This window comes from Schistocerca gregaria, chromosome 8, assembly GCF_023897955.1.
Source record: "Schistocerca gregaria isolate iqSchGreg1 chromosome 8, iqSchGreg1.2, whole genome shotgun sequence".
NCBI lineage: Eukaryota > Metazoa > Arthropoda > Insecta > Orthoptera > Acrididae > Schistocerca > Schistocerca gregaria.
The window spans coordinates 475,778,870-475,803,270 of NC_064927.1; the positions used below are offsets into that span (position 1 = coordinate 475,778,870).

The 24,401-nt window shown below is 41.1% G+C and overlaps 1 protein-coding gene across 1 annotated transcript in view; it reads right to left on the minus strand.

Annotated features, from left to right (window-relative positions):
* Positions 1-929: 929 nt before the first annotated feature.
* Positions 930-24,401, minus strand: part of LOC126284558 (skin secretory protein xP2-like) — an 84,213-nt gene continuing 60,741 nt past the window's right edge. The window contains exons 4-5 of the mRNA XM_049983560.1: positions 17,682-18,151; positions 930-2,513 (exon numbers count right to left, since the gene is read on the minus strand). Of these exons, the coding sequence (XP_049839517.1) occupies positions 2,069-2,513; positions 17,682-18,151 (915 nt within the window). The 3' untranslated portion in view covers positions 930-2,068. The remainder of the gene's footprint in view (positions 2,514-17,681; positions 18,152-24,401) is intronic.

Sequence of the window (24,401 nt, forward strand, 5' to 3'; positions counted from 1 at the left end):
TAATATGTGAATGAATGAGTATGGCATCCCTGATGAGAATTCAAAAGGTTGAATGAGAGCTTAAAATATAGAAACCGTTAATTTATGGAATTACTATCCAGTATTTGGTCTGTTGCACATTATTTAACCGCACTTACACGAAAAACGGTTTTGGGGAGCCAGAGAACAAACGAAATGAATGAATGCGGAATAATTAGAAGGAAATATCTAAATACCATTTTAACGACCCCAAATACCTATCGAAATTTGCTTCCACGGAGGAAGCAGATCGCAGCTGACTGCAGGAGAACATAGCAGGATAAAAATAATATAATATTGCCTAGAATTTTCAAGTACCATACTTTCTGTATGTGACTGTAGATCCACTGAAGACGCACCTTAGTTCATTATGATTTCGAACGTAATGTTACGGGCTGATGGGTGTGACGCAGCAAAAGATAACTTTAGAGCACAGTTTACTGTGGTCAGTGTGAATTAGTAGACTGTTGTTTTATAAACGGCTGAACTCAGGACACATTTCGTATCAGATAAATGCAGTGATAAGGAAGAATGTTAATAACAACACTGTCTAAATGTCTAAAACGATGTGCTAGGTGGGAGACAATCTGTGCTGTCGGCCATTAACGTCACCTATACTTCTATCATTTTTATGAGAGAAATTTAGCACAAGGTACATTCATAGATAAACAAAATGTATCCCTTTATCGAAGCTAAAATATTTCGATATTTGCAAGTTCTCCGGAAAAAAATGTTTACATTACGTAGCAAAGCAAACTTGTTGCTTTCGCACCAGATAAGTGGGGTAAGATATTGTTGTGAGAAGTTAGTATACAAATTTTTATTGGTCAGTAGGAATAGGCAGGCAACACGTTTTTATATTAGAGGAGATAGCGAATTTGATATAAAGAGCAGATAGAAAGAAACAACTGTTTTAGCATTTAGCAACAATTTTATTTAAGATTTCACACGCCACTACAGTAACGTCTGAATTACAATTTTCACTCTCACTCAAGCTGCAGTATTCACAATAAAAAAGTATAAATAAAAGGTGCTTTCTGACAGCAAAATTTCTAATGAAATCACAACAGCTGATGCAGTCTCCACACAAAGTAAGTCAAACAGTTCGTCTTGCTGTGTAGCAAAAGTCAAATAGTCGCTAGGTGATGACAGTCATCTGTCGAAACGGAAGTCACTCCCTGTTAAAAATACTAAGATGTCATTAAAAGTCACAAACGTCACAAGCTGTCCTGTCCTGACCGAGAGCTGACGTCCTGTCATAAATTGAGACTGCAGGCCAGTTGCAGTGGCTGCGGACGGCACCCAAATAGGAAACACGTTTAGTCGAAGGCCATCTCAGAGCACTGGACTATCCTTAAAGCTCGACATGGGATCGTGTATGGAAGGGATACGGGACTGGAAAGTTGCTGCTGTCTAACGAACATGAAAACAATTATTGAATTGAAATTTTCAAAACTTGTAGAACACCATTTCAGTTGAAAAGAAGCAAAAGTTAAAAGTTGAACGACAATTCGTGTATTTCTATAAACAAGACACGTCACACGTAAGAAACTCAGATTTCATGTGCTCGCAGTTAAGGAGAATAACAGTGTTTCTTTTTTTTTTATTCTTCCTCCTGGAGAATACTGCGTGTCCTTTGTTTGACTGACGTGGATTCAGAAACTCAAAAGCAGTCATTTGTACTGTTAGGTGGAGTGGAAGGGTCTCCGGCTACTACTAACTTTCTTTGTCAGATATTTTTCTACAAACGAATTGTATTCTGACACAAGTACAGTGGAGACTTCAATGCTTCGTCAGGAAAGGAACCTTAGTAACGCAGGGCATCGATATATTTATATTCTAACACAAGTACACTGGAGACTTCAATACTTCGTCAGGAAAGGAACCTGAGTAACGCAGGACATCGATATATCGATAATAACAAAGTCATGTGTGTGGATCTGTGGGGAGGGTGGTAGGGAGGGGCGGGATTTTAACACAAATAGCAACTTTCTGTAAAGGAATTTGGTAGGATTCAGTGCCTTCAGAAATATCATGTTGACCCCCTGCTCTACGCGTTGTATGCGATGAAGGCGGGTCTACGGTTCTGCTGTTGCTGCTGCTGCTTCCTGTGGTTCTCGACTACCTTCTGGGCCTCCAGGTACTGCTTGTAGGCCTGCGACGCCGGGACTATCCCGATGGGAGGGGTGCCGCCCGCGGGGCCGGCGATTGCGGTGGCGGCGGGGGCGGCGACGGCAAGCCCGCCGGGACCGACGAGCGCCGTGCCCATGGGGGCGGCGGCGGCCACGCCCCCGGGTCCGGCGAGTGCGAGCGCCTGCGGCTTGACCTGCGCGACGCTGGGGCCCGGCGGGTCGGCGCCCACCACCTGCTCGGCGTCCTCGCTCTCCGTCGGCTTCTCCTCGCTGCTGCTCGAATCATCGGAAGCTGGGGAGTCGCCGATGGCGGCGGCGATGTCGCGCAGACGCTGCGACAGCAGTGCTCCTTGCTGGCTGTACCTGGCGTATACAAAAAATTTTGCTGTGGCATGTTTTCTGATAACTACAACATTTAAAAACAAAAAAACAGCTTGCGCAAATGGCCATTGCAAAAATACAGTAGACAGTCGCTGATCTGTTTACATTATCTGGACGTATTCTGAAAGCTAAATATAATTCTGTGCTGGAAACACAAGAAAAGAGTACGAATTTATATTGCTATGTTTACGTTGTTTGTTTGGTAAGATATGTGTATACATGAACAGGGAAGGAAATGTTAGCTTTGACATTATGCAATTAATCTCTATGGTTTTTGGCAGATATTGCTCTGTTCTGTTTTTCCTAGTGACAACGATCAGTATACGTTCATTCTTATTGTGTCTGTGGTAATACCAAAATAATATCAATTAACTGGATCTAGACTACCATTTCGTATTGAAATCTGAATCTTAAGGGGGGTAGGACATGAAACGGGCCGACGTGGAGCAGGAGAGGCACCACAGGATATTTTAATTTCTACTGTCTATACTTTTACAAATAAATTCATAAAACTTTGTCAGCATGACCAGGAAGGATTCAGGATTCATACTCATAGTAGTGGAAGCTCAAAAACGTAGCAAAATACCTTTTTTTTACATGTGAAATTTCATCATTTTTTTCACTTACTACTGGCTGCATTTGTTTCTGTAGGTGCACTTTTCTTCCTAAGTAAGAGAGATTCTTCGGTGAATTTTGAACAGCGTACAAGCAGTACTTACAGATGTATAAAACTCTAAAATTTTCCAAATCTATTAAAAACTATGGTAAAAATTGAAATAATTAACTGGAAATTTTGTGTTTTTTCTAAACAAGAAGTTTAAAATGTAACAGTGCATTCATTTTTTCATAAATTAAATAAAATCTAGAGTTTGATACACATGTAACTATAGCAACAAATACAAAAAATGAATTTTGTTACGCTTTTGAGCTTCCACTACTATGAGTATGAATCCTGAATCCTTCCTGATCATGCTTTCAAAGTTTTATGAATTTATTTGTAAAAGTATAGACAGTGGAAATTAAAATGTTCCGTGGTGCCTCTCTTACTCCAAGTCGGCCCGTTTGATGTCCTACCACCCTTAACATAATTTAATTTACTGAGGATTGGAAAGCAACCTGAATACCAGTTCGTTATTGTGGTCTGGTACTATGAAGACGCCTTGTTCTATGGTGTAATACAGTGAACATGTTTTCGATTTATCCTTAACAAAAAGTACCAGAATTTTACTACATACGAAGTCCGATATCTGAGAAGTAAACCCAATTTATCCTTGACATGCTGACGTAAGTTTCAGATTGTTTGCGTCGTGCTACGTATCGTGCTAAGAGCTGGTCAATCATTTATTGTCTTGCTCGGAAACAAATAAGCCAATTTTAAATTTGGCCATTCAGTACCATCGTTAGACTGGTGGCAACAAGTATAATATACCTTTAGCAAAACTTGTAAAACTTGTTTTCGTTATGTCTTGACGCTGCACGCCTGTGTGATCCGCCTATGTCTGATATGCAATTAAAGCAAAAGTAAAAGAACAATATTTTCGTAGAAAAAGGCGAGATTATAACGGTCAGTATCACCTCCAAAAAAAAAAATGGTTTTAGAGATTAGACAGCATCATTATATAACACTAAAACGTGTGACCCATTCGCGTTTCTACTGTCTTTGCAGCTGTCCCACAAAAGAGGACCAACGACGCTTCGATTGTTGTTGCAGTGGTCCTTTTCAGGGGGACTGACTACTGGCTTCTGTTGATGATCTTCCACTATATGCTGTATGTAAGTGTTACGTCGATGGTTAAGTTGTTTTAGTGTTTTGTGATGGTGCTGTCTAATATTCAAAATGGTTTTATTTGAAATAGTCATTCTGTTGTTGACTACTTTATCCTGTGCACGTCTCTTCGTTGCTGTATGACTATTGCAGGTGAAGTAGTCTTTAACTGGAGCACTGTAGACCACCCTGAGTCTTCCCCTGCAATTCTATCCCCTCCTTACCTCACACGTGCACTTACTGCTGGTGGACAAAAATATGGAAACTCCAAAAGCACAACACATTACCGTGTCAAGCATGGTGTAGGAAAATCGTTGGCGTACAAAACAGCTTTCAGTCGTCTCTGACCTGTTTGTTTTCGGGGGAGGCATGTTCAGGCAGCGACGACAGAGGTGGATTGCCATCAAGCACCGTACTCTCCACAGTAGACCACAAAGACTCAACATTTGTGATCTGGTGACTGTGGTGTCAGGGAAGACGCGACAGTTCATAGTCGTGCGCACAAAACCAGTCCTGGACGATGCGAGCTATGTGGACAGAAGTCGTACCATCTTAGAACACAGCACCACCATTGATGAACCAAAACTATGCCAAAGGATTAGCCTGATGAGCCAAAATGTTCACATAATTCTTGGCAGTAATGCAGATTTCTCATGGGCTTCAAGGAATACCAAAACATGATTGCCCAAATCATCACCGAACTTCCTAAATGTTTCAGTCCTGGGACATAAACATAAACATAAACAGTGTGAAAACGGGGCTCATCCGACCAAACGGTTTTCTCCCATTGCTCCACAGTCCAGGTTTTACGTGTTTGGCACAACGTTTTTCGATTACGGACATTTGCATCACTGACAAGTGGTTTTGAAATTGCAGCTCGCCCTGCAGTTCCCAGCTAACGAACTCACTTCATTTTGGTGCTGTGAGGGTCCGCGAGTGCCACATTCAGATTTGCAGTCAGATTTGCGGCTGGCACCCTCCTGCTTTTCGTCAAATCCGCTTCAATGATCGTCCGTTACGATCACGCAAAACATAATTTCGTCTGCGTTGTGACTTAGCGCTTGATGTTTTTCCGCTTGCCCTGTATGCGATATACAGCTTCGGTATGGTACTTCTTGAAACACCAAACACTTCAGCCATCTGGTTCCAGAAGCACCCACCATACGATCACGAACAATTTGCCGACGTTCAACTTCAGTTCAGTTCGAAGTAGAGAGTATATAAAATGTAGACTGGCAATGGCAAGAAAAGCGTTTCTGAAAAAGAGAAATTTGTTAACATCGAGTATAGATTTAAGTGTCAGGAAGTCTTTTCTGAAAGTATTTGTATGGAGTGTAGCCATGTATGGAAGTGAAACATGGACGATAAATAGTTTGGACAAGAAAAGAATAGAAGCGTTCGAAATGTGGTGCTACAGAAGAATGCTGAAGATTAGATGGGTAGATCACATAACTAATGAGGAAGTATTGAATAGGATTGGGGAGAAGAGAAGTTTGGGGCACAACTTGACAAGAAGAAGGGATCGGTTGGTAGGACATGTTCTGAGGCATCAAGGGATCACCAATTTAGTATTGGAGGGCAGCGCGGAGGGTAAAAATCGCAGAGGGTAACCAAGAGATGAATACACCAAGCAGATTCAGAAGGATGTAAGTTGCGGTAGGTACTGGGAGATGAAGAAGCTTGCACAGGATAGAGTAGCATGGAGAGCTGCATCAAACCAGTCTCAGGACTGAAGACCACACCAACAACAACAACAACAACAACAACAACTTCAGTTAGCTCAGATATAACGCACACACAATTAATCAGAACAGTGTTCTGACCGGACTGACTCTTGAAACGTATTGAGGACATTTCACCGGTACCGTTCATTGTGAAAAATAACAGCGCAACCAGCAGGCTTGTGTAGCGTTTATGTATTTATGTTGAGGCAAGCATTCCTCTAGATGCTCCTATATTTTTGTCCAACCCCTTAGTTGTCTTCATTACCAAATCAACTATTACTTGATATCTCAGGGTGCGGCCTGTCAATATATAGTTTCCTTCAGTCAAGTTGTGCCATAAAAATCTTTTCTTTCTCCTTTTCTTATTTACCAACTTAATATTCAGTATTCTTCTTCAATACCATATTCTACTCTCTTCTAGTTTCTTCTTGTCTATACTGTTTACCTGTCACGTCTCACTTCAAAGCAATAGTAATATTATTAGTATCTGCACAAAGCTTCAATAAAGGATTCAGGTGTGACTTGGTCAGTACAGAACATAATCGTTATGTCTTTCATGTATGGTATACTTTTTGACTGTAACCATAATGAAAAACTTGTGCTATTAGCAGCTCTTAATAAAAACAAATTAGTAGAATAATTTCATGTAGAATTAATGCACATGGAGTTACTCCTTGAAGTTTATAATTAATGATGTACTGAACGATACAGAGTTACATGTCCACCGGAATATAAATGAGACCACACAGCTAAGTGTTAAAGATATCCTTTATCAAATTCCGCGAGAAAAGTTTTTTTTGTACCTACACACCTACTAAAATAAAAAACAACGAAATTGAAGCAAACATTCTTGAAATTCGAATCAGACGTAGTTGCATTTCATTATTTTACTATCACTCTCCAACCATATTTGCTTCTGAAATCAGAAAAAGCAACCACGAGAAAGTAAGAACTTAGTCATGTATTAAGTTCATCTTATACTGATTAACAGTTTCGTATTTATTAATACGTAATGTTTACTAATACAGTACTTCATTTGTGGTGACTTAAAAACGGTTATTATGTACTTCACACTAACATCAATAAAGATAATTTTCAAAATGAATGAACCATAGTCTCGAAATACACCAAAAAGTAATTTACCTACTGAAATATCTTTACTTATGTGTAAAAGGCAAAAGCTGTAACACAGAGAACTATCTGAATACGTTTGATGCCACAGTGTTCGAATGGAGAAGTTTAGCCTACAGAGCTCTGTATATGCTACCCGCCGTACAGAACTGTAAGATTGGTAGTCTCCTCAGAAGGCGCTGTCTCTGAAATAATATTCGAAGGCTCAGAAGTACTACTGGATTATACCAAAAACTTTATCAGAGGCATACTATCATTTCTACATTACACAATTAATATGATTTATTCTAAAAATAATTTGATTCGATAAGACAATATTTGGAAGCTTTAGTAAATTAGTGTATATTATTTACAATTGTTAATACAATGTTTTTTTTCCTGCTGCATGTCCAGTAATGGATGTTTGCGATCGCATTAGCCCAGTCTTTCTCTTCGAGTATGGGTGAAGTTTCCAGCATTTCTTATTCCTGTCCACTGTGTAACATTACGGAGCCACACATACTAACGCTGCAAATTCATCTCTTGCCTTCAATCTTCCTCTCGATTATCGATTGGAGAAAGTGAACTACTTATTTTGTATCACATGAACTAAGTACGCCGTTCTTACAATACTGAGTATTAATGACTGCCGCGGTTACAGAACGCAATGCCTATTTTTTAATTACTGTGAACATTGATATGCCATTTAAACGTTACGTTGTTGGAGAAATAGTTAATTTATGAGCTCCTTCTGCATTCCGAAGATTCGAGTCCTCCCTCCGGCATGGGTATGTGTGTTGTTCTTAGCATAAGTTAGTTTAAGTAATGTGTAAGTCCAGGGACCGATGACATCAGCAGTTTGGTACTTTAGGAATTCACACACTTTTGAACACTTTTGAACAAATCAGCCAGTTTGGAGCTTAGATAAGACAATGTACTCTAGAGAACTGATAGAAAGAAACAGATGATGTTTGCATTGTGTTGTGAGATCAGTTACTGTGAAATCTTCGAATGTATTATCACTGAGTGTCTTAAAACGTAAATTTGCTTAATTATTAGGGCAGAGTGGAAATTTCACCTTCTAACAGAGAAACGAAATTGGTATCAATAAGATTTTGTTTTTGTCATGTTGGAGTATGTCAGATTTGTATTGCTTAATAGAAAAACAGGAACACTCTTCCGTCTTGATGTAAAACTGTTAAGAGATGGCGGCTTAATAAAGATGTGGATAATTTAATGCCACGTCAACTAATGATGAAAAGTTTGTGTGTGTGTGTGTGTGTGTGTGTGTGTGTGTGTGTGTGTGAGAGAGAGAGAGAGAGAGAGAGAGAGAGAGAGAGAGAGAGAGAGAGAGAAGCAGTTGCGGACAATCGACAACTAAACATATGCGGAATAGCTTTCGCTGCAGACATATCAGAAGAAACTTACTTCTCACATGGACAACTGACTATATGCGAACTTCATACAAAATGGATGCGGCGTGTGTTAAACGTCAAACAAATGCATGTGTGCGAAACAGAATTTCACTGGAATGTTTGGATAGTAAGAGAAATTTAATTTGTGAATGTGGTTTTTGAAGTCTGAGAGGGTAATCTACTGCTTACACTTAAAATGAAACAGCAGTCGATGTAGTGGGTGGAGATCGGTAGTTCCTCACCAAAAGGCACAAATTATGTTTAATATTTCGCTAAGATAATGTAGATGTAAAAGGGCTAAACAAATGGCGATCACTGAAAAAGCCTTCTGCTCCCATGTAAAGAAATGAAATGAGACTGTAAAACTGGAAAAACCATGAGAATGCATTATCCCAGGAACATGATTTGATGACGGACGAAGTATGAGAATGAAGTATGAACGGGGTGAAAATTGACTCTTTCACCCGGTGTGGCACTCCTTGATGACTTCCTGTTGCCGTACCTAAATACATTTATGAACAGAAAGCGTTTTGAGAACAATCTAGAAATTGGTTCACGGTACCCTGTAAACCTTCCAAAAGAGCACAGCAACAGTTCACATACATGCGTGGGAAGCTCGGATTTGTGAAGTACTTGTGTTTCTAAAGGAACATCTAATTGAAACTTCGAAGCTGGTCGTGTCACCATGAAAACAAAACAAAATTATCTGTGATGTGTCGATGTACCATTGTTGACAACTCATGATTAATTATGGAGATTTCTCGTTAGAGGAAGATGGTGGCAGAAGACGTAGGGCCGAGAATCCAGACTGAATGTACAGGGAAAAGCTTCGTAAGCGGCGATATCCATATTGGATAAAAGTTATCACCTTGGTTAGAAACTTACAAGTAACGGGTTCAGTGAACGCTTTGAAAGCTGGCCTAAATTTTCGGCAGAGAATCGTGGAGCCGGAGGAAATGGTATTGTGTCTCGTGGGAGAAACGTCATCAAAATTCATCCTCCACGCAGCCCGTGAAATGCACACACAGAATAGTACAGTGTGTAGGGAGTGGTGGGGTTGCAGTTACACTCTAACGTCCACAAGGGAATGCGCCGGCGGCAGCTAGAGTGTGACAAAACATTATTCTCAGGTGTTTCGCCTGAACCGAAACGATCGTTTGCCTCTCAGAACAGTTGCTCTCCCTTGACAGTTTTAATATGTAGCATAAGTTCTTTTTGTCAATTCGAAAGCAGAATATTCGTTCACGACCATACATTCGTGTCTCAAACTATTCTGTTTAATGTGCTCTACTACCGGTGTATTGGCGTTTCTGTATAGTACTGCTTAATCTCCGAGAAAAAATGACGATTAACGGAGTTAGCTATGTTTATAGCTGGGCTACTCTTACGCAGTTCGGGAGATAAATGTATGAAGCCGTCTGTATATGGTTCATTCAATGAAATCGTGAATTCTTCTAATTAGTTTCGTATTTATTCTCAAAGTTGTGGAGTATTTCTCAAAAGGTAAAGGCAACAGCGAGATAGTATTGACGTCGAGCTTGATAACAGCAGCAAGACTTATGAAATCAAAAAACTATTTCATAGTACCTGTGAAGCTAGACGTAACGTTTTATAACTTAAAGGGGAGCAAGATGTTTAAAATTATTGTGAAAATTGCAACACGATGTAGGAATATGGGTAGGGGGTAATAAAAAATAAATCCCATGAAGAGTTTATTATAAATCTGTCACAGTTGCAGTACCTGTATTTTGGCGACTGTTTCCGAACCGACTATTGGCCTAGTGCCTGATCTTAATGACAACCATTTAAAATTGGTAATACATGCATCACACAGTGACGGTAGATGAATGTCACAATATCCTTATACTTAGTGTGCAAGTCAGATACAAATCAATTCCATTATGGCTTTTACTGGATGTTTAAGTGCTGGTGGGGTTCGAATCCGAGACCGAGAACGTTTTGGTTATTACTCAAAGATGCTAAACCTAGACCATGAGTGCAATATCCGAAATAATAGACTGTTCTATTGCATCTAAGTGTCATGAGTCTCCCTCTCCCTTTTGTTTTTCTAAGTCATCACTTTTTATGTTGGTAGATGGGATTTACTACGATTTCCACTCTTGTGCCAAACTCTTCATCTCAGAGTGGCACTTATACCCTACATTCTCCATTACTGGTTAGAAACACTGAAATACCAGTGGTCTAGGAGTAGCGTCTTTAACTAGTAATCTAAACGTCCTGAATTTAAGGTTCGAACACAGGCGCTGCTTAAATGTTGAATAAAAATCCCTTGCGGTAGGGAAATTGTCCCTAAATGTCAGAGGAATCAGCAATGATAATCATCATGATCATGCAGGAGGTACCGCATTAAGGAGACACAGTGTCTATCTACACGGCATATGCCCTGTAACTGAAAAAACTGGCGAAAGATTCCAAATTAATTCCCCATTCGGATCTCCGAGAGCGGACTTTGAAGAGGGGGGAGCTGATTAAACAACCAACGCAAAGTTAGCATTCTATGAGTCGGAGGTGGAATGTCAGAAGTTCTAAGGCGGTAAGGAAGCTACAAAGTTATGAAAACGTAACTGGAAGGTTCAGTTAACATATTATAGGGGTCACTGAACTGAAATGGAGGGACGATACGGATTTATGGTCAGACGAATATGGGAAATGAACAGCAGCAGAAAATGGTTTACCGGGAGTGAGATTCGTCGTGGGAAGGTACGGCAAAGAACGTGTTAATGTCAGCATTCAATGACAGGTTGTTCTCATCAGAGTCGACAGGAAACAAACGCCGAATATAGTTCAATAACTTCTCATGGTTGGGATTCACAGTCATATAATATTTCTTAAGTCGCCTTTGACTGTATAAAATATTTATTGTTACTATTGCAATTTCGGCCTTATGGTCATTTTCAAGTAACACTGCAAAGCTACATTCTGTCAGTAAACTCATGTCAGATAGTTTTATATTCTGACAGTGTTACTTGAAAATGGTCATAAGGACGAAATTGCAATAGTAACAACAAATATTTTATACATTCAGGGGCGACTATGATGTCTTTCAAGAAATAGTTCAATAAATTCCCTTTAATTTGCGTCTATGGTCACAAACTCTTTGTTAACAGATTACTGGTTTCGGTCTATAATGACCATCATAAGACCTGCAGCAAAAAATGGGGAAAAACATAAATACACTAGCAGATTGTCTACAGCTTAAAAACAATAAATAGACCACAATGAAAAGTACTACTGACATACACAGGGTGATCCACTGATCGTGACCGGGCCAAATATCTCACGAAATAAGCGTGAAGCGAAAAACCACTTTTTTCGCTTTGTGACAGATGGAGCTGTAATAGTCACAAACATATGGCTCACAATTTTATAAGAACAGTTGGTAACAGGTAGGTTTTTTAAATTAAAATACGGAAGGTAGGTACGTTTGAACATTTTATTTAGGTTGTTCCAATGTGATACATGTACCTTTGTGAACTTATCAATTCTGATAACGCATGCTGTCACAGCATGATTACCTGTAAATACCACATTAATGCAATAAATGCTCAAACTGATGTCCGTCAACCTCAATGCATTTGTGCGATACGTGTAACGACTTTCCTCTCAACAGCGAGAAGTGCGCCTTCCGTTATGTTCGCACATGCACTGACAATGCGCTGACGCCTGTTGTCAGGCGTTGTCGGTGGATCACGATAGCAAACATCCTTCAACTTTCCCCACAGAAAGAAATCCAGGGGCGTCAGATCCGGTGAATGTGCGGGCCACGGTATAGTGCTTCGATGACCAATCCACCAGTCATGAAATATGCTATTCAATACCGCGTCAACCGCAAGCGAGCTATGTGCCGGACATCCATCATGTTTGAAGTACATCGCCATACTGTCATGCAGTGAAACATCTTGTAGTAACATCGGTAGAACATTACGTAGGAAATCAGCATACATTGCACCACTGAGATTGCCATCGATAAAATGGGGGCCAATTATCCTTCCTCCCATAATGCCGCATCGTACATTAACCCGCGTTGCCCAATAGTGCATATTATGCCGGTTTACGTTACCGCTGTTGCTGAATGACGCTTCTTCACTAAATAGAACACGTGCAAAAAATCTATCATCGTCCCGTAATTTCTCTTGTGCTCAGTGGCAGAACTGTAGACGACGCTCAGAGTCGTCGCCATGGAATTCCTGGGGTGTAGAAATATGGTACGGGTTCAATCGATGTTGATGTAGCATTCTCAACACCGAAGTTATTGAGATTACTGATTCTCGCTCAATTTGTCTGCTACTGATGTGCGGAAGGGCCGCGACGGCAGCTAAAACACGTTCTTGGGCATCATCATTTATTGTAGGTCGTGGTTGACGTTTCACATGTGGCTGAATACTTCCTGTTTCCTTAAATGACGTAACTATCCGGCGAACGGTCCGAACACTTGGATGATGTCGTCCAGGATACCGAGCAGCATACATAGCAGACGCCCGTTGGGCATTTTGATCACAATAGCCATACATCAACACGATATCGACCTTTTCCGCAATTGGTAAACGGTCCATTTTAACACGGGTAATGTATCACGAAGCAAATACCGTCCGCACTGGCGGAATATTGCGTGATACCACGTACTTTACATTTGTGACTGTTACACCGGCATCTGTCACAAAGCGAAGAAAGTGGTCCAAAAAAAATAATTAAAATAATTCATATTTCTTTGCGTATACACGAATATGTAATAAAAATGGGGGTTTCTATTTTAAAAAACGTAGCTGATATCCGTTTGACCTATGGCAGCGCCATCTAGCGAGCCAACCACAGCGCCACCTGGTAAGTCTTCAAGGTAGACGAGTTTCGTTCTTTGTAGTTTTTTCGTTTGATGCTTTATCGTGAGATATTTGGCCCGGTCACTATCAATGGGCCACCCTGTATATGCGTTTGTGCGCTTTAAGTACGAAGAGTCATACCTGTTTTATTAAAACAAAGACCTAATGTACTGCAGCCATAGTGGCATCGTGAAATGTTAAATGCAAAATCAGCACCAGCATCTTCAAATATGTGTAAATAACATGGTATGCACGAGTCATGTTGTCAATAGCACCACTGTTCAAAACAAGCTGCCATACAGTAGCCACAAACTGTTTGTGTTGTAAGAACCTACACATGGGCGGTTTGATGATAAATATATGGCGAGGCATTGTGAATGTGAGCGGCAGACAGCTATGTGAACAGCAGTGCAATGTGCATTCAAGGTTAAGGTTGAAGAGGGTTACTGGAAGAAAGGCCCCTAGTGGCCAAAAACATTAAAATGTGCCCGTAATTGGAAAAATAGCCTCTGCCCAAATAATTATTGCTGCCATACCACTACGTTGCCAACAATCACTAAAATAATCGAGTGTCATGTTTTTCAAATGGAATGAAACTATTGAACGTATCAGAAAGTAAAATTTAAATCTTACTCTCCAATAAAAAGATAAATTTTACCACTTAATTTAAATCATTACGTCATTTCTGTATTTTAACTATATCTAGAGTGTTTTTGAGCAGGAAGTTGATTGACAAATTCATTTATTCTGGCAAACTGGAGTAAACGTTTACACTATGATACAAGACTGTTATTCAGTCATAAGTATTCATTAAGTTTCCTGTGTTGATCTTGACATTCGTATTTTCAGCGTTGCCTTGTTTAATGGCTACTTATTGTGATACCTTTTGAAACTAACTACTATGTGTTTTGATACTGAATTTTGATCGTTTGAAAGAAGTGAATTGTAAAATATAGTGACAGGCACGTCCTATGCTGAAACTGGAGCATTAGTTTCGGGATTAAAGGATTCTAAAGGATTCAGCGTAAAAATAATTAACTCTCTAAAATATTATAAACACTTCAATTTTCGGCTGAGCTCTCGCTGGTGTAATGACCGTTGTCTCTCACGTACGTTTCATTAATTGTAATCCAACACAATGAGTTTCATAACTTTTGTCCTTAAACGATCTAGCAACCGAAATGTACCATTTAATACTCACCAGAGACAAGCTGAACGGAAACTCATATTGGGTAAGAACGGAAGTGCAACATCACTATATGAGGATTTAAAATCTTCTTTGCTGGGAGCTGCTGAGGAGGCTCTTGGAAGAGAAGGAGGAGGAACGAGAGGTGTCGTGTGGATGACTCAGGCCTTAAGAGAGAAGAACGAAGAAAAGAAGACTGCTTACCAGAAATGGTTAAGCTCGGAAAAGGCAGGAAGATAGAACTCACTACAACACAATTAAGAGAGAAGCAACAAGGGTGGTTATCCTGGTTAAAAACGAATAGTTGGAGAAGGGATGTGCCGACCTAGAGCATTTAGTTGGATAAAACAAGGCCTTTGAAGGTTGACGATTTATACGCAAGTGAGAGCTCCTGTTAAAGCTGGAAGAGCAGCTAGAATGATTGCCATTTATCAGTCGAAGATGTGTTTTAAGGATCTTCTTACAGAAGGCCGGGAAGAGTTTCGAGAAGAGCAGAATGAAGTGGAGATTTATCTTGTGATAGAAGTGGCTGACACTGAAATTTATCAGGTCCTTCAAAAATCAAAAAAATGGAAAGACAGCCGGTACTGGAGGCACAGTAAAGAAATTATTTAAGTATGGAGTACCTAAACTAGTAGCAGTAGTAATAAATGTTTTTAATAAAGTCGTTTAAGGCGATGAAGTACCCTAAGGACGGAAGACATCACACGTTACCGCCATACATACGAAAGGGAGAACTGAAGGCACGACGAATTACAAGGAATAAACGTAATGGCTTCGGTGAATGGGTTGTTTGACAGTATAGCAAAAAAACCATTTGGGTTGGAAAAGCTGCAAATGTCGTTGTATCTCAGGATCAGTTGGGTTTTACTATTTGCAAAAGCTGTGTTGACATCTTTTAGGTATGATAGATGTTTTAGAAGATGATCGCAAAGATCAAGATCTGTATCTGGTGTTTGTTGATTCAGATAACGACCATAACTATGTGCCTCGGAAGCTACTATGGACAACACCGGAAATGTTGGAGTGGGTGGTACACTAATAGAGTTGGCGTAAAGGATATACCACCAATGCGAGGCAATTTTGACGGTTGGTAAGATATCCGAAAGCCTTAAAACAAGAAATGGATGTTCTAGCCTTATTTAAATTGTATTTAGAAGTCGTCATTGGTTAGTGGAATAGACACTGCAGAGTACGACGTCAACGTTGACATTCATACTGTTTGCCGACGTTTGAGTATTTAAGGGGGAATGACCCTTTCGGATCGACTGAGAAATGAATGTGTAAGAATGAAGATGGGTGCTGTTGAAACAGTCACAGATGCGATTGACGCTCGAGCACTGAGATGGTAAGGACATGGCAGGTGGAGAAACAACGATGGCCACAGTGTTTGTTCAACTGGTCTCCGCCAGCGAGAAGGAACCGATGGAGGCTCGGGGTATCATGGAGGATAACTAAGGGAAGTGCAGCCGAAGCCTTCGAAGGGAGAGCTCTTTCGGAGGAAGACTGTCAGGGTACAAGTGTGTGGTATCTGAGAACAGGCAGCTGTTGATAAGGGGAAAAAGTAAGTACCTACAGTTTTCAACAAATAGCAGTTTCACAATAATTAATAAAATTTGCTAACTACTCTAAATTAATCAACGTAATTATACAATATCCATTTCGGTGCCATTAGTCCAGCATTGCAATGTCCCGAAATATATTTGTTTGCACTCTTTCGGTTCATATTCTTCTGGATTGATGTCTCATGAAAAAATTAGGTACAACGTAAACACGACCAACTGCAAATATACCGAAGGGTGTAGGCAGGTTACTCCCCAAAGATTACTCTCTGAGATGCAAACGTCATAGCATAGCGATACGCACATGTACAGATAGCAGTACCACGTACGAAAGGTATAAAAGGACAGTGCGTTGCCGGAGCTGTCATTTGTATTCAGGCGAGTCATCTTAAAATGTTTCCAATGTTATTATAGCCGCTCGACGAGGATTAAAAGATGCATGGGACATTCCACTTCGTAAATAATTAGGGAATTCAATAGTACGAGATCCACACTGTCGAGAGAGTTTCGAGGATACCAAATTTCAGCGATTAACTCCCAGCAGTGGCCTTCACTTAACGACCGAGAACAGCGGTGTTTGCGTAGAGTTGTCAGTGGTGACAGACGAGCAACACTGAGTGTGGAAGCAGTGTGGAACATCACAACAAACTTATTCGATAGGAGAGTGCAGCGGAATTTGACGTTAGTGGGCTATGGCTGCACACGACCAAAAATGGTTCAGATGGCTCTGAGTACTATGGGACGTAACATCTATGGTCATCAGTCTCCTAGAACTTAGAACTACTTAAACCTAACTAACCTAAGGACAGCACACAACACCTAGTCATCACGAGGTAGAGAAAATCCATGACCCCGCCGGGAATCGAACCCGGTAACCCGAGCGTGGGAAGCGAGAACGCTACCGAGCCGCGGACAGCAGACAACCAAAGGGAGTGCCTTTGGTAACAGCACGACATCGTCTGCAGTGCCTCTCCTGGGCTCGCTACCATGTCTGATGGGCCCAAGGACAACTGTAAAACATTAGGTTGGTCAGATGAGTCCCGATTTCAGCTGGTAAGAGCTGATGGTAGCATTCGAGTTAGGTGCGGTCCCCACGAAGCCATGTAACCTTAGAACTGGTTATGCTCGGGTAGTCGGAGACCATTTTCAGCTATTCACAGACTCCATGTCCCCAAACAGCTATGGTATTTCTATGAATGACAATGCGCCATGTCACCAAGCCAGAATTGTTCGCGATTTGTGTGAAGACCAGTCTGAAGACAGTTCGAGCGATTGGTTTGGTCACCCATTGAACATTTATGACACATAATCGAGAGGTCAATTCGTGGACAAAACCTTGCACCGGCAACTCCTTCGCAGTTACGGACGACTGTAGAGGCAACACGGCTCAGTATTTCCTCTTGCTGAGTCCATGCCACATCGTGTTGCTACAGTACGCCGGGCAAAATGAGGTCCGGCGCAATATAAGGAGGTATCCCCCGACTTTTTGTCACCTCAGTGTAGCTGGTGACTTCACTCTAAGTGGTCTCATCAGTAGACTGGCCGCGTACCTCTGGAATCCAGTGTCCGAGGAATCGGCGGCTGCGGGGGCGGGCGCTTCGGGGGCGGCGGGGGCGGCGTCGGCGGGCTGCCGCTGCTGGAGCTTCTCGGGGGCGGGCTTGCCGCCCAGGTGGCGGGGCGGCAGCAGCGCGGCGGGCGTGAGGGCGGCGCCGCCCGCCAGCAGGCCGCGCGTGCCGATGTTCTGCAGGCCGAGCTGGCGCAGCACGTCGTAGTTGCCGAAGAACTGCGGCTGCCCCACGAGCACGAACTTCTGGCCCGGCCGCGGCGCCAGCGGAGACAGAGGCAGCGGCAGCGGCTGCGGGCTCAGGCCCGGCTGCTGCGGCTGCTCGGCGGGGGGCAGGCCCTCGTCCAGGTCCTCCAGGCGCGCCGGCGCCGCAGCTGGAGCCTGAGCTGGAGCTGCAGCCGACTCTCCGCCAGCGGCCGCCGCAGGGGACGACGCCGGGTTCTCCACCTTCTGCGGCTGCAACAGCATAGGCAACCCTTCTAACAGCTGCTACAAGTAGCTGAAACCCCGAGTTCTACTATGACTATTTCTTATTACCTGCAGCGTCACAGGTGTGCCAGTTGTATATAAACCTACTTACTGCATCTAATTTTTTTAATAGAAAAAACATCGAATTTTTTTTTCTAATTCCCAAGTTTAATCTGTAACTAAAACAAAAAATTTGAATAAATGCTTCACACAAAGAGCATGGGGGCCTCAAATACTTTGAACGTACACGAGGACTCATTCACTTTCTCACTGGCCATGGACCCTATCCGACATACGTCCGTTTGGGAAGAGGGCAACCCCCGCGTGTTACTGTGCCGTGGCAGAGGGTACTCCCGACCATGTGGTTTACGAGTGCCCCCTGTTCAATGATGTCGCGACTACACTCCGGGACAGACTTCCAAATCACGACTAATACCATCTACACAGACAAGAAGACAGTTTTCACATTCTGAATGCATTGGAAGATGGGATATCACTAAAAGTGTTAGTAGAATACCTGAGGGACCTAGGTTAGGAATCAACTTGTAGACAAAACCAACTGAGACTAGAGCCCATTCCCATACCGCCTGTTCGTGGGCTGGCCGACTTCCATCATAGTTGGAACCCGCCACGTACAGGGCTAGAGGGGGTGGGGTCAACACCACCGATAAAGACAAGCACCGGATACGACGTAGGTTAAGTTAGTTTTGCAGGACTTAGATTAGGACACTAATTTAGGGAACTGCAGCGATTACTTACCTTGGCTAGCCCAGTGCCAGGGGCAGGCTCTTCAGTTTTAGCTCGTTGAGCCTGGCTATCCTAAGTAGGTTTATATACAAGTGGCACACCTGTGACGCTGCAGGTAATAAGAAATAGTCATTGTAGATTAGTTAAGTTACAAGTAGTTAGATCAAACTGCTCATTGTCGTAGTAAACTGAAACTAACACATTATAGTAGTTAAACTGTAGCTCAGTAACACAATTGTAAAAGCTGCATTGTAATCTTATCTATGTATTATTATTATGACCCACTAATCATCTTAGGATGTGGGTTAATATTGTATAATTATTATTGATTATGGAATAAAGAATCTTTTTTTTAAAAAAATAATGCTTCACAGAGCCCTGGAAATGTCAGATTTGTCAGTCTCTAGGTTTCGGCGACTTCCTCTGTCGTCATCGTCAGGAGATATTTCAATGGGCCATTACATACCGGGTGGTTATAAATAAAGTGCAGATACTCACAGAGGTAGAGGGTGGACTGTAATTATCATGTGGCAATGAAACTTGGTAGATATTCTAATGCGTTAATGCGGAACCGATTTACATTGCTACATATATACATACACACACACATATATATATATATATATATATATATATATATATATATATATATATATATATATATAGTTTTGGCTACCAGCTCCAAATTTGGCGCTATGAATGCAAGAAGGATGCATAGGAATGTTTCCGTATGTAGTGGATTAGGAACGGGACTTGGGCAGAAAAGGTTCAAATGGCTCTAAGCACTATGAGACTTAACATCTGAGGTCATCAGTCCGCTAGACTTAGAACTACTTAAACCTAGCTAACCTAAGGACATCACACACATCCATGCCCAGGGCAGGATTCAAACCTGCGACAGTATCAGCAGCGCGGTTCCAGACTGAAGAGCCTAGAACCGCTCGGCCACAACCGCCGGCGCAGAAAACGACAAACCAGTGAGAAAGGCATAATGTTGATTTTATTATTAACCAATGGTTACACAGTTTGTTCAATACGAGCACAGGACTCGTCGACCCGATGCTGTACTGAGCCACATTTACAACTACTTGCCAAAACAATTTTTCCCTGCTTCAATCGGTTTCGCATTAACGCATTAGAATATGAATGAAGTTTCGATGTCATATAATGTTACAGCCCACACTCGACTTCTGTGAGTAGCTGGTCTTTAATGGTAACCACCTGGTACTTAAATTGGGCAAACTACGCCATGGAGACGCCACCCAGTCAAGGAACTTCTATATGATACCAGAGATTACAGCAATATATAAAACCATGGGGAGAATACTGTATGAGCGAAACCACCTTAAAATGCTTCCCCTTCGGCAGCATCTTATATAACTGTGATCGTGAAACTCATTGTAAGGTGGTTAGATACTGTGTAAGCTAAGTACTGAAAGAATGAGAAATGATTATAGCAAGAATGAAACCAACGGTCTGTTTCAAGAGTAGAAGTATGTGCTTATGAAAAGGCAATATGGTCGTCAGTCCAAAGAGGGCAGAAGTAAATTCGAGGAAATCTATTGTAATGGGTTCCTGGATTAAAAAAACTGCTGAATGATGTCACACTTCAGCAATATAAAAGGTTGTAACCAGATATGAACACACTCACAGACTCTTACAATAACGATGTTCATAAATCTGCCTACTGCCTGACACTATTAATGCGACAGACTATGACATGCTAGCATAAACAAATTATTTCAGAAACCAATGTTTATATTATCTTAGGTATGTCACTTGGCCAAGCACTATTCTATAGAATGTTGGGGACCGTGAATCTTTACTTAAGATATTTACTACGTTTAACTCAAGTACAGAGCAATTACTTCACCTACGATGAACACAAGTTATGGTTATTGCACACTGCTATTCGTTTTAATTTCACAGTTACATGTTTTGCACATGGGAGACCAAAATTTGTTATCAATTGGATCTGCTATTTCAGTCCAAGCGTTTAAATACACGTAAAACTCAATAATAAAAACATAAACTTTGAATTAATTTTCACTGTTAGACAAATAATACAATTACTGAAGTATGGGGTGACCCTGAAGCTGTTCTACCTTGTAACTTTCTCGCTAGCCAACACATTCAAAACTTTAACGTTAGCAGCATGTATACATCAACATAAATAACCAAATTTCATTGATTACGAACCTTAAACTATTATGGACAGTAACCTTAATAGTAATCTCGGTTTCTACCCAGAAATTTAAATCGTGTGAAATAACTTGAGTATAACTTATCTTTTAATAGAACTTTAAGTACCTATGTTACTATTATTAAGTGTAATTGAAATATTCAAACGAGTGTGAATTCCTAAGGGACCAAACTGCTGAGGTCATCGGTCCCTAGACTTACACACTACTTAAACTAACTTACGCTAAGAACAACACACACACTCATGTCCGAGGGAGGACTCGAACCTCCGATGGATGGGAGAGGCCGCGCAGTCCGTGACATGGCGCCTCAAACCGCGCGGCCACTCCGCTCAGCTAGTGTAATTACTGTGTTTACTTAACACATGGAACACTTTGAAGAAAGGCCTAATTCTGAATCACTAAAATGATTCCTGCTGATGTAACGCTTTACTTTACATATGTTTTAAATAATTATTTCAATACCTTCAGATTGATTCAGTGATCGCACTGTTCATAGAATCCATGTAGGATCTTAACAAGGTTGGTGAATCAGTACAAAGCAACGTATATAACACAGCGCTACATCGTAACGATTATACTGCAGAAACCTTACTAAACTCTGCTTCATGCACAAAACTAAAACACAACTATGCCTGAAAGTGTACTATTCGCTCTTCAAAGGCTAGCTACATAATCATACCTCCAGGATCACTTCGCACCGTAACTTCTTCTGACTTCGCGAATTGACATTTCTGTTATGGAGGTGCTTCCCGATGTCATTTCCTATTGCTTACAATACTGTAGTTCCTATGCATGAACCAGCTACCTTAATTAATAATTATCTGTATAGAGTGACCATTGATGAAACCGACAAACTCTAGGGACGGATTCCGGATTGGAAATGGAGGAAAAAAATCCTCTCAACGTTTATCCGGAAATGCATCGTTGCCGCGGTAGATGTCGCTGACGAATGACAGTTCCTCTAAGCACGTGCTGTGTGTTGCTTATGTGTTGCAGGTTGTGTGATTGACCCAGCGTACTGTACGCTGCAGAATGGTCGGGATTCACGTCGGGAACAAGCCGAGATGATGTCTGCGTACGGCGAAGCGGATGGAAACGAAAGACAGACGCCATGCATCTACCAAAACAAGTACCCTTACAGACACCATCACATCACACAACATTGCAAGGCCTTTTTGGGAGTTTGTGCGATCATGACGAACGTGCTGGAAGGTGGCCGACTGTGTCTACACTAGATCTGGAGAACAGGACTCTACAAAATACTGAGAGGAACTCTAGGACAAGCTCAATGCAATTGGCCCGCCAACATATTGTAAGCCAGAGTACGATTACGTGTAACCTGCATGACAACCGCTACCATCCGTATGGCCTGCAATCCCAAGATATATAAGGCAGAAAAAAATTTTTTTTTCCAGTTTTGCTCATCAGGTCCGAATCTGGAGCTGTGAATCGAAGAAAGACGTATAGGAATGTTTCCTCATGAAGAGCCCAGGGAATAAAGGATGAGGGTCCACTTTTTATGAAAAATGAGCTTTCAGTGAATTTTTATAGTTTAATCCCAACAGAATATGTTGAACTACTCCCAAAAGACTAGAAAGATGAATGTCTGCGGATACACAGCCAACAAAAATATGTCTTTTAGGTAAGAAAGATCAGGGTGCCATTGTATGTCAGTTACAAGGATGAGGGTCAACTTAGTTGGCTGTGCTGACTGCAAAGTTTAATCAGATTGAATCACATGAAAAGCAGTCGATGCATCTTTGTGGATCAATACAATGCTATCCTGTCACTCGTCATCGGCCTAGGAAACCAGAATTTGAGGCTGACTTCCAAACATATTCATATTCTTATAAGATGTGTGTCACAACTTGACCAGAAGAAGGGATCGGTTGGTAGGACATGTTCTGAGGCATCAAGGGATCACCAATTTAGTATTGGAGGGCAGCGTGGATGGTAAAAATCGTAGAGGGAGACCAAGAGATGAATACACTAAGCAGATTCAGAAGGATGTAGGTTGCAGTAGGTACTGGGAGATGAAGAAGCTTGCACAGGATAGAGTAGCATGGAGAGCTGCATCAAACCAGTCTCAGGACTGAAGACCACAACAACAAAACAGGATGAAAGTAATACAGAATGAACAGGTTTGTGATGTCCTTGTATGTTACAAATCATTACAGCTAAAAGGCTGCAAAAACCACAACAGAATCTTTAAATAACAGGTTTATCACCATTGGATATGCGAGGAAAATAGAGCTCCAGGCCTAACAAACTTCCTGGTGATGTTTTAAATTCTATAATTGAACACATTCAGGCGTTTAAAAGCAGAAAGTCTCACTATGGATTAGCTAAGTCTCAAAAACGCTACTTACCAGAGGAACTTAATGTCAGTAAAATGTTTTGTCTCTACAAAAAGGCTTTCCCAGACAATAAAATATCACTGGAAAAGTACAGAGAAATATTTAACACCAAATTCAATTTGACCTTTGGCTTTCCAAGGTGTGAGGACATTCATACTTAGAATGCGATAAAAACAAGGGTTTAGTTAACCAGAAGTCTTTGGTTGAACTTCGGCCTGAGTGGAACGAAGTTCTCCAAGACTCGAGAAACAAACCAAGACCATTTAAAGACATTTCTTGTGACAATCAAGAAATATTCAGATGGTGGACCACCTTTCTTTCCCCACTATATGTAAAACAATGTCCCTTTTAAACACGTAGAGTGAGGAAACTGAAGATCGTCCGTCACGATCATAGAATGATCTTAAACGGGCAAACCTACAATGGCATGTAATGATGAAAGTTTTTTTCCCCAAATCGAAGAGGATAATTTTATCTCTAATTGACAGCTTCTTTCACCTTCTTGAACCAGCAAATGATGGACCTATACCCGTTCCAAAAGCAAAGTTTGATGACCTTCGGCACCTGAAAAAATGTTGTTCTGTCAAAGCCCAAATATTTTAAACATCACTCCCTCATTTGTGAAGTGTACTATGTATTTAAGAAACTTAGTATTAGTTTCAGTTAATGACGTAGGCTAATTTATATGAAGTGACATTTTAAGTGCTTCAAAAACAAGCACACAAACCATACATTCATAGATTTCACTACAAATGAATGGACAGTCATCTTTCTTGCCTACATTTTTGTGACATGAATCGATTATAATGTTATTTTTGTATACTACATCAATGCAAAATGTCTATCTACATAATAAAAGTGTGCCAGAAATGTTATTTATCAGTGTAACATCATAATTATTGTTATTTTGCTTAGGATTGAGTTATTTTG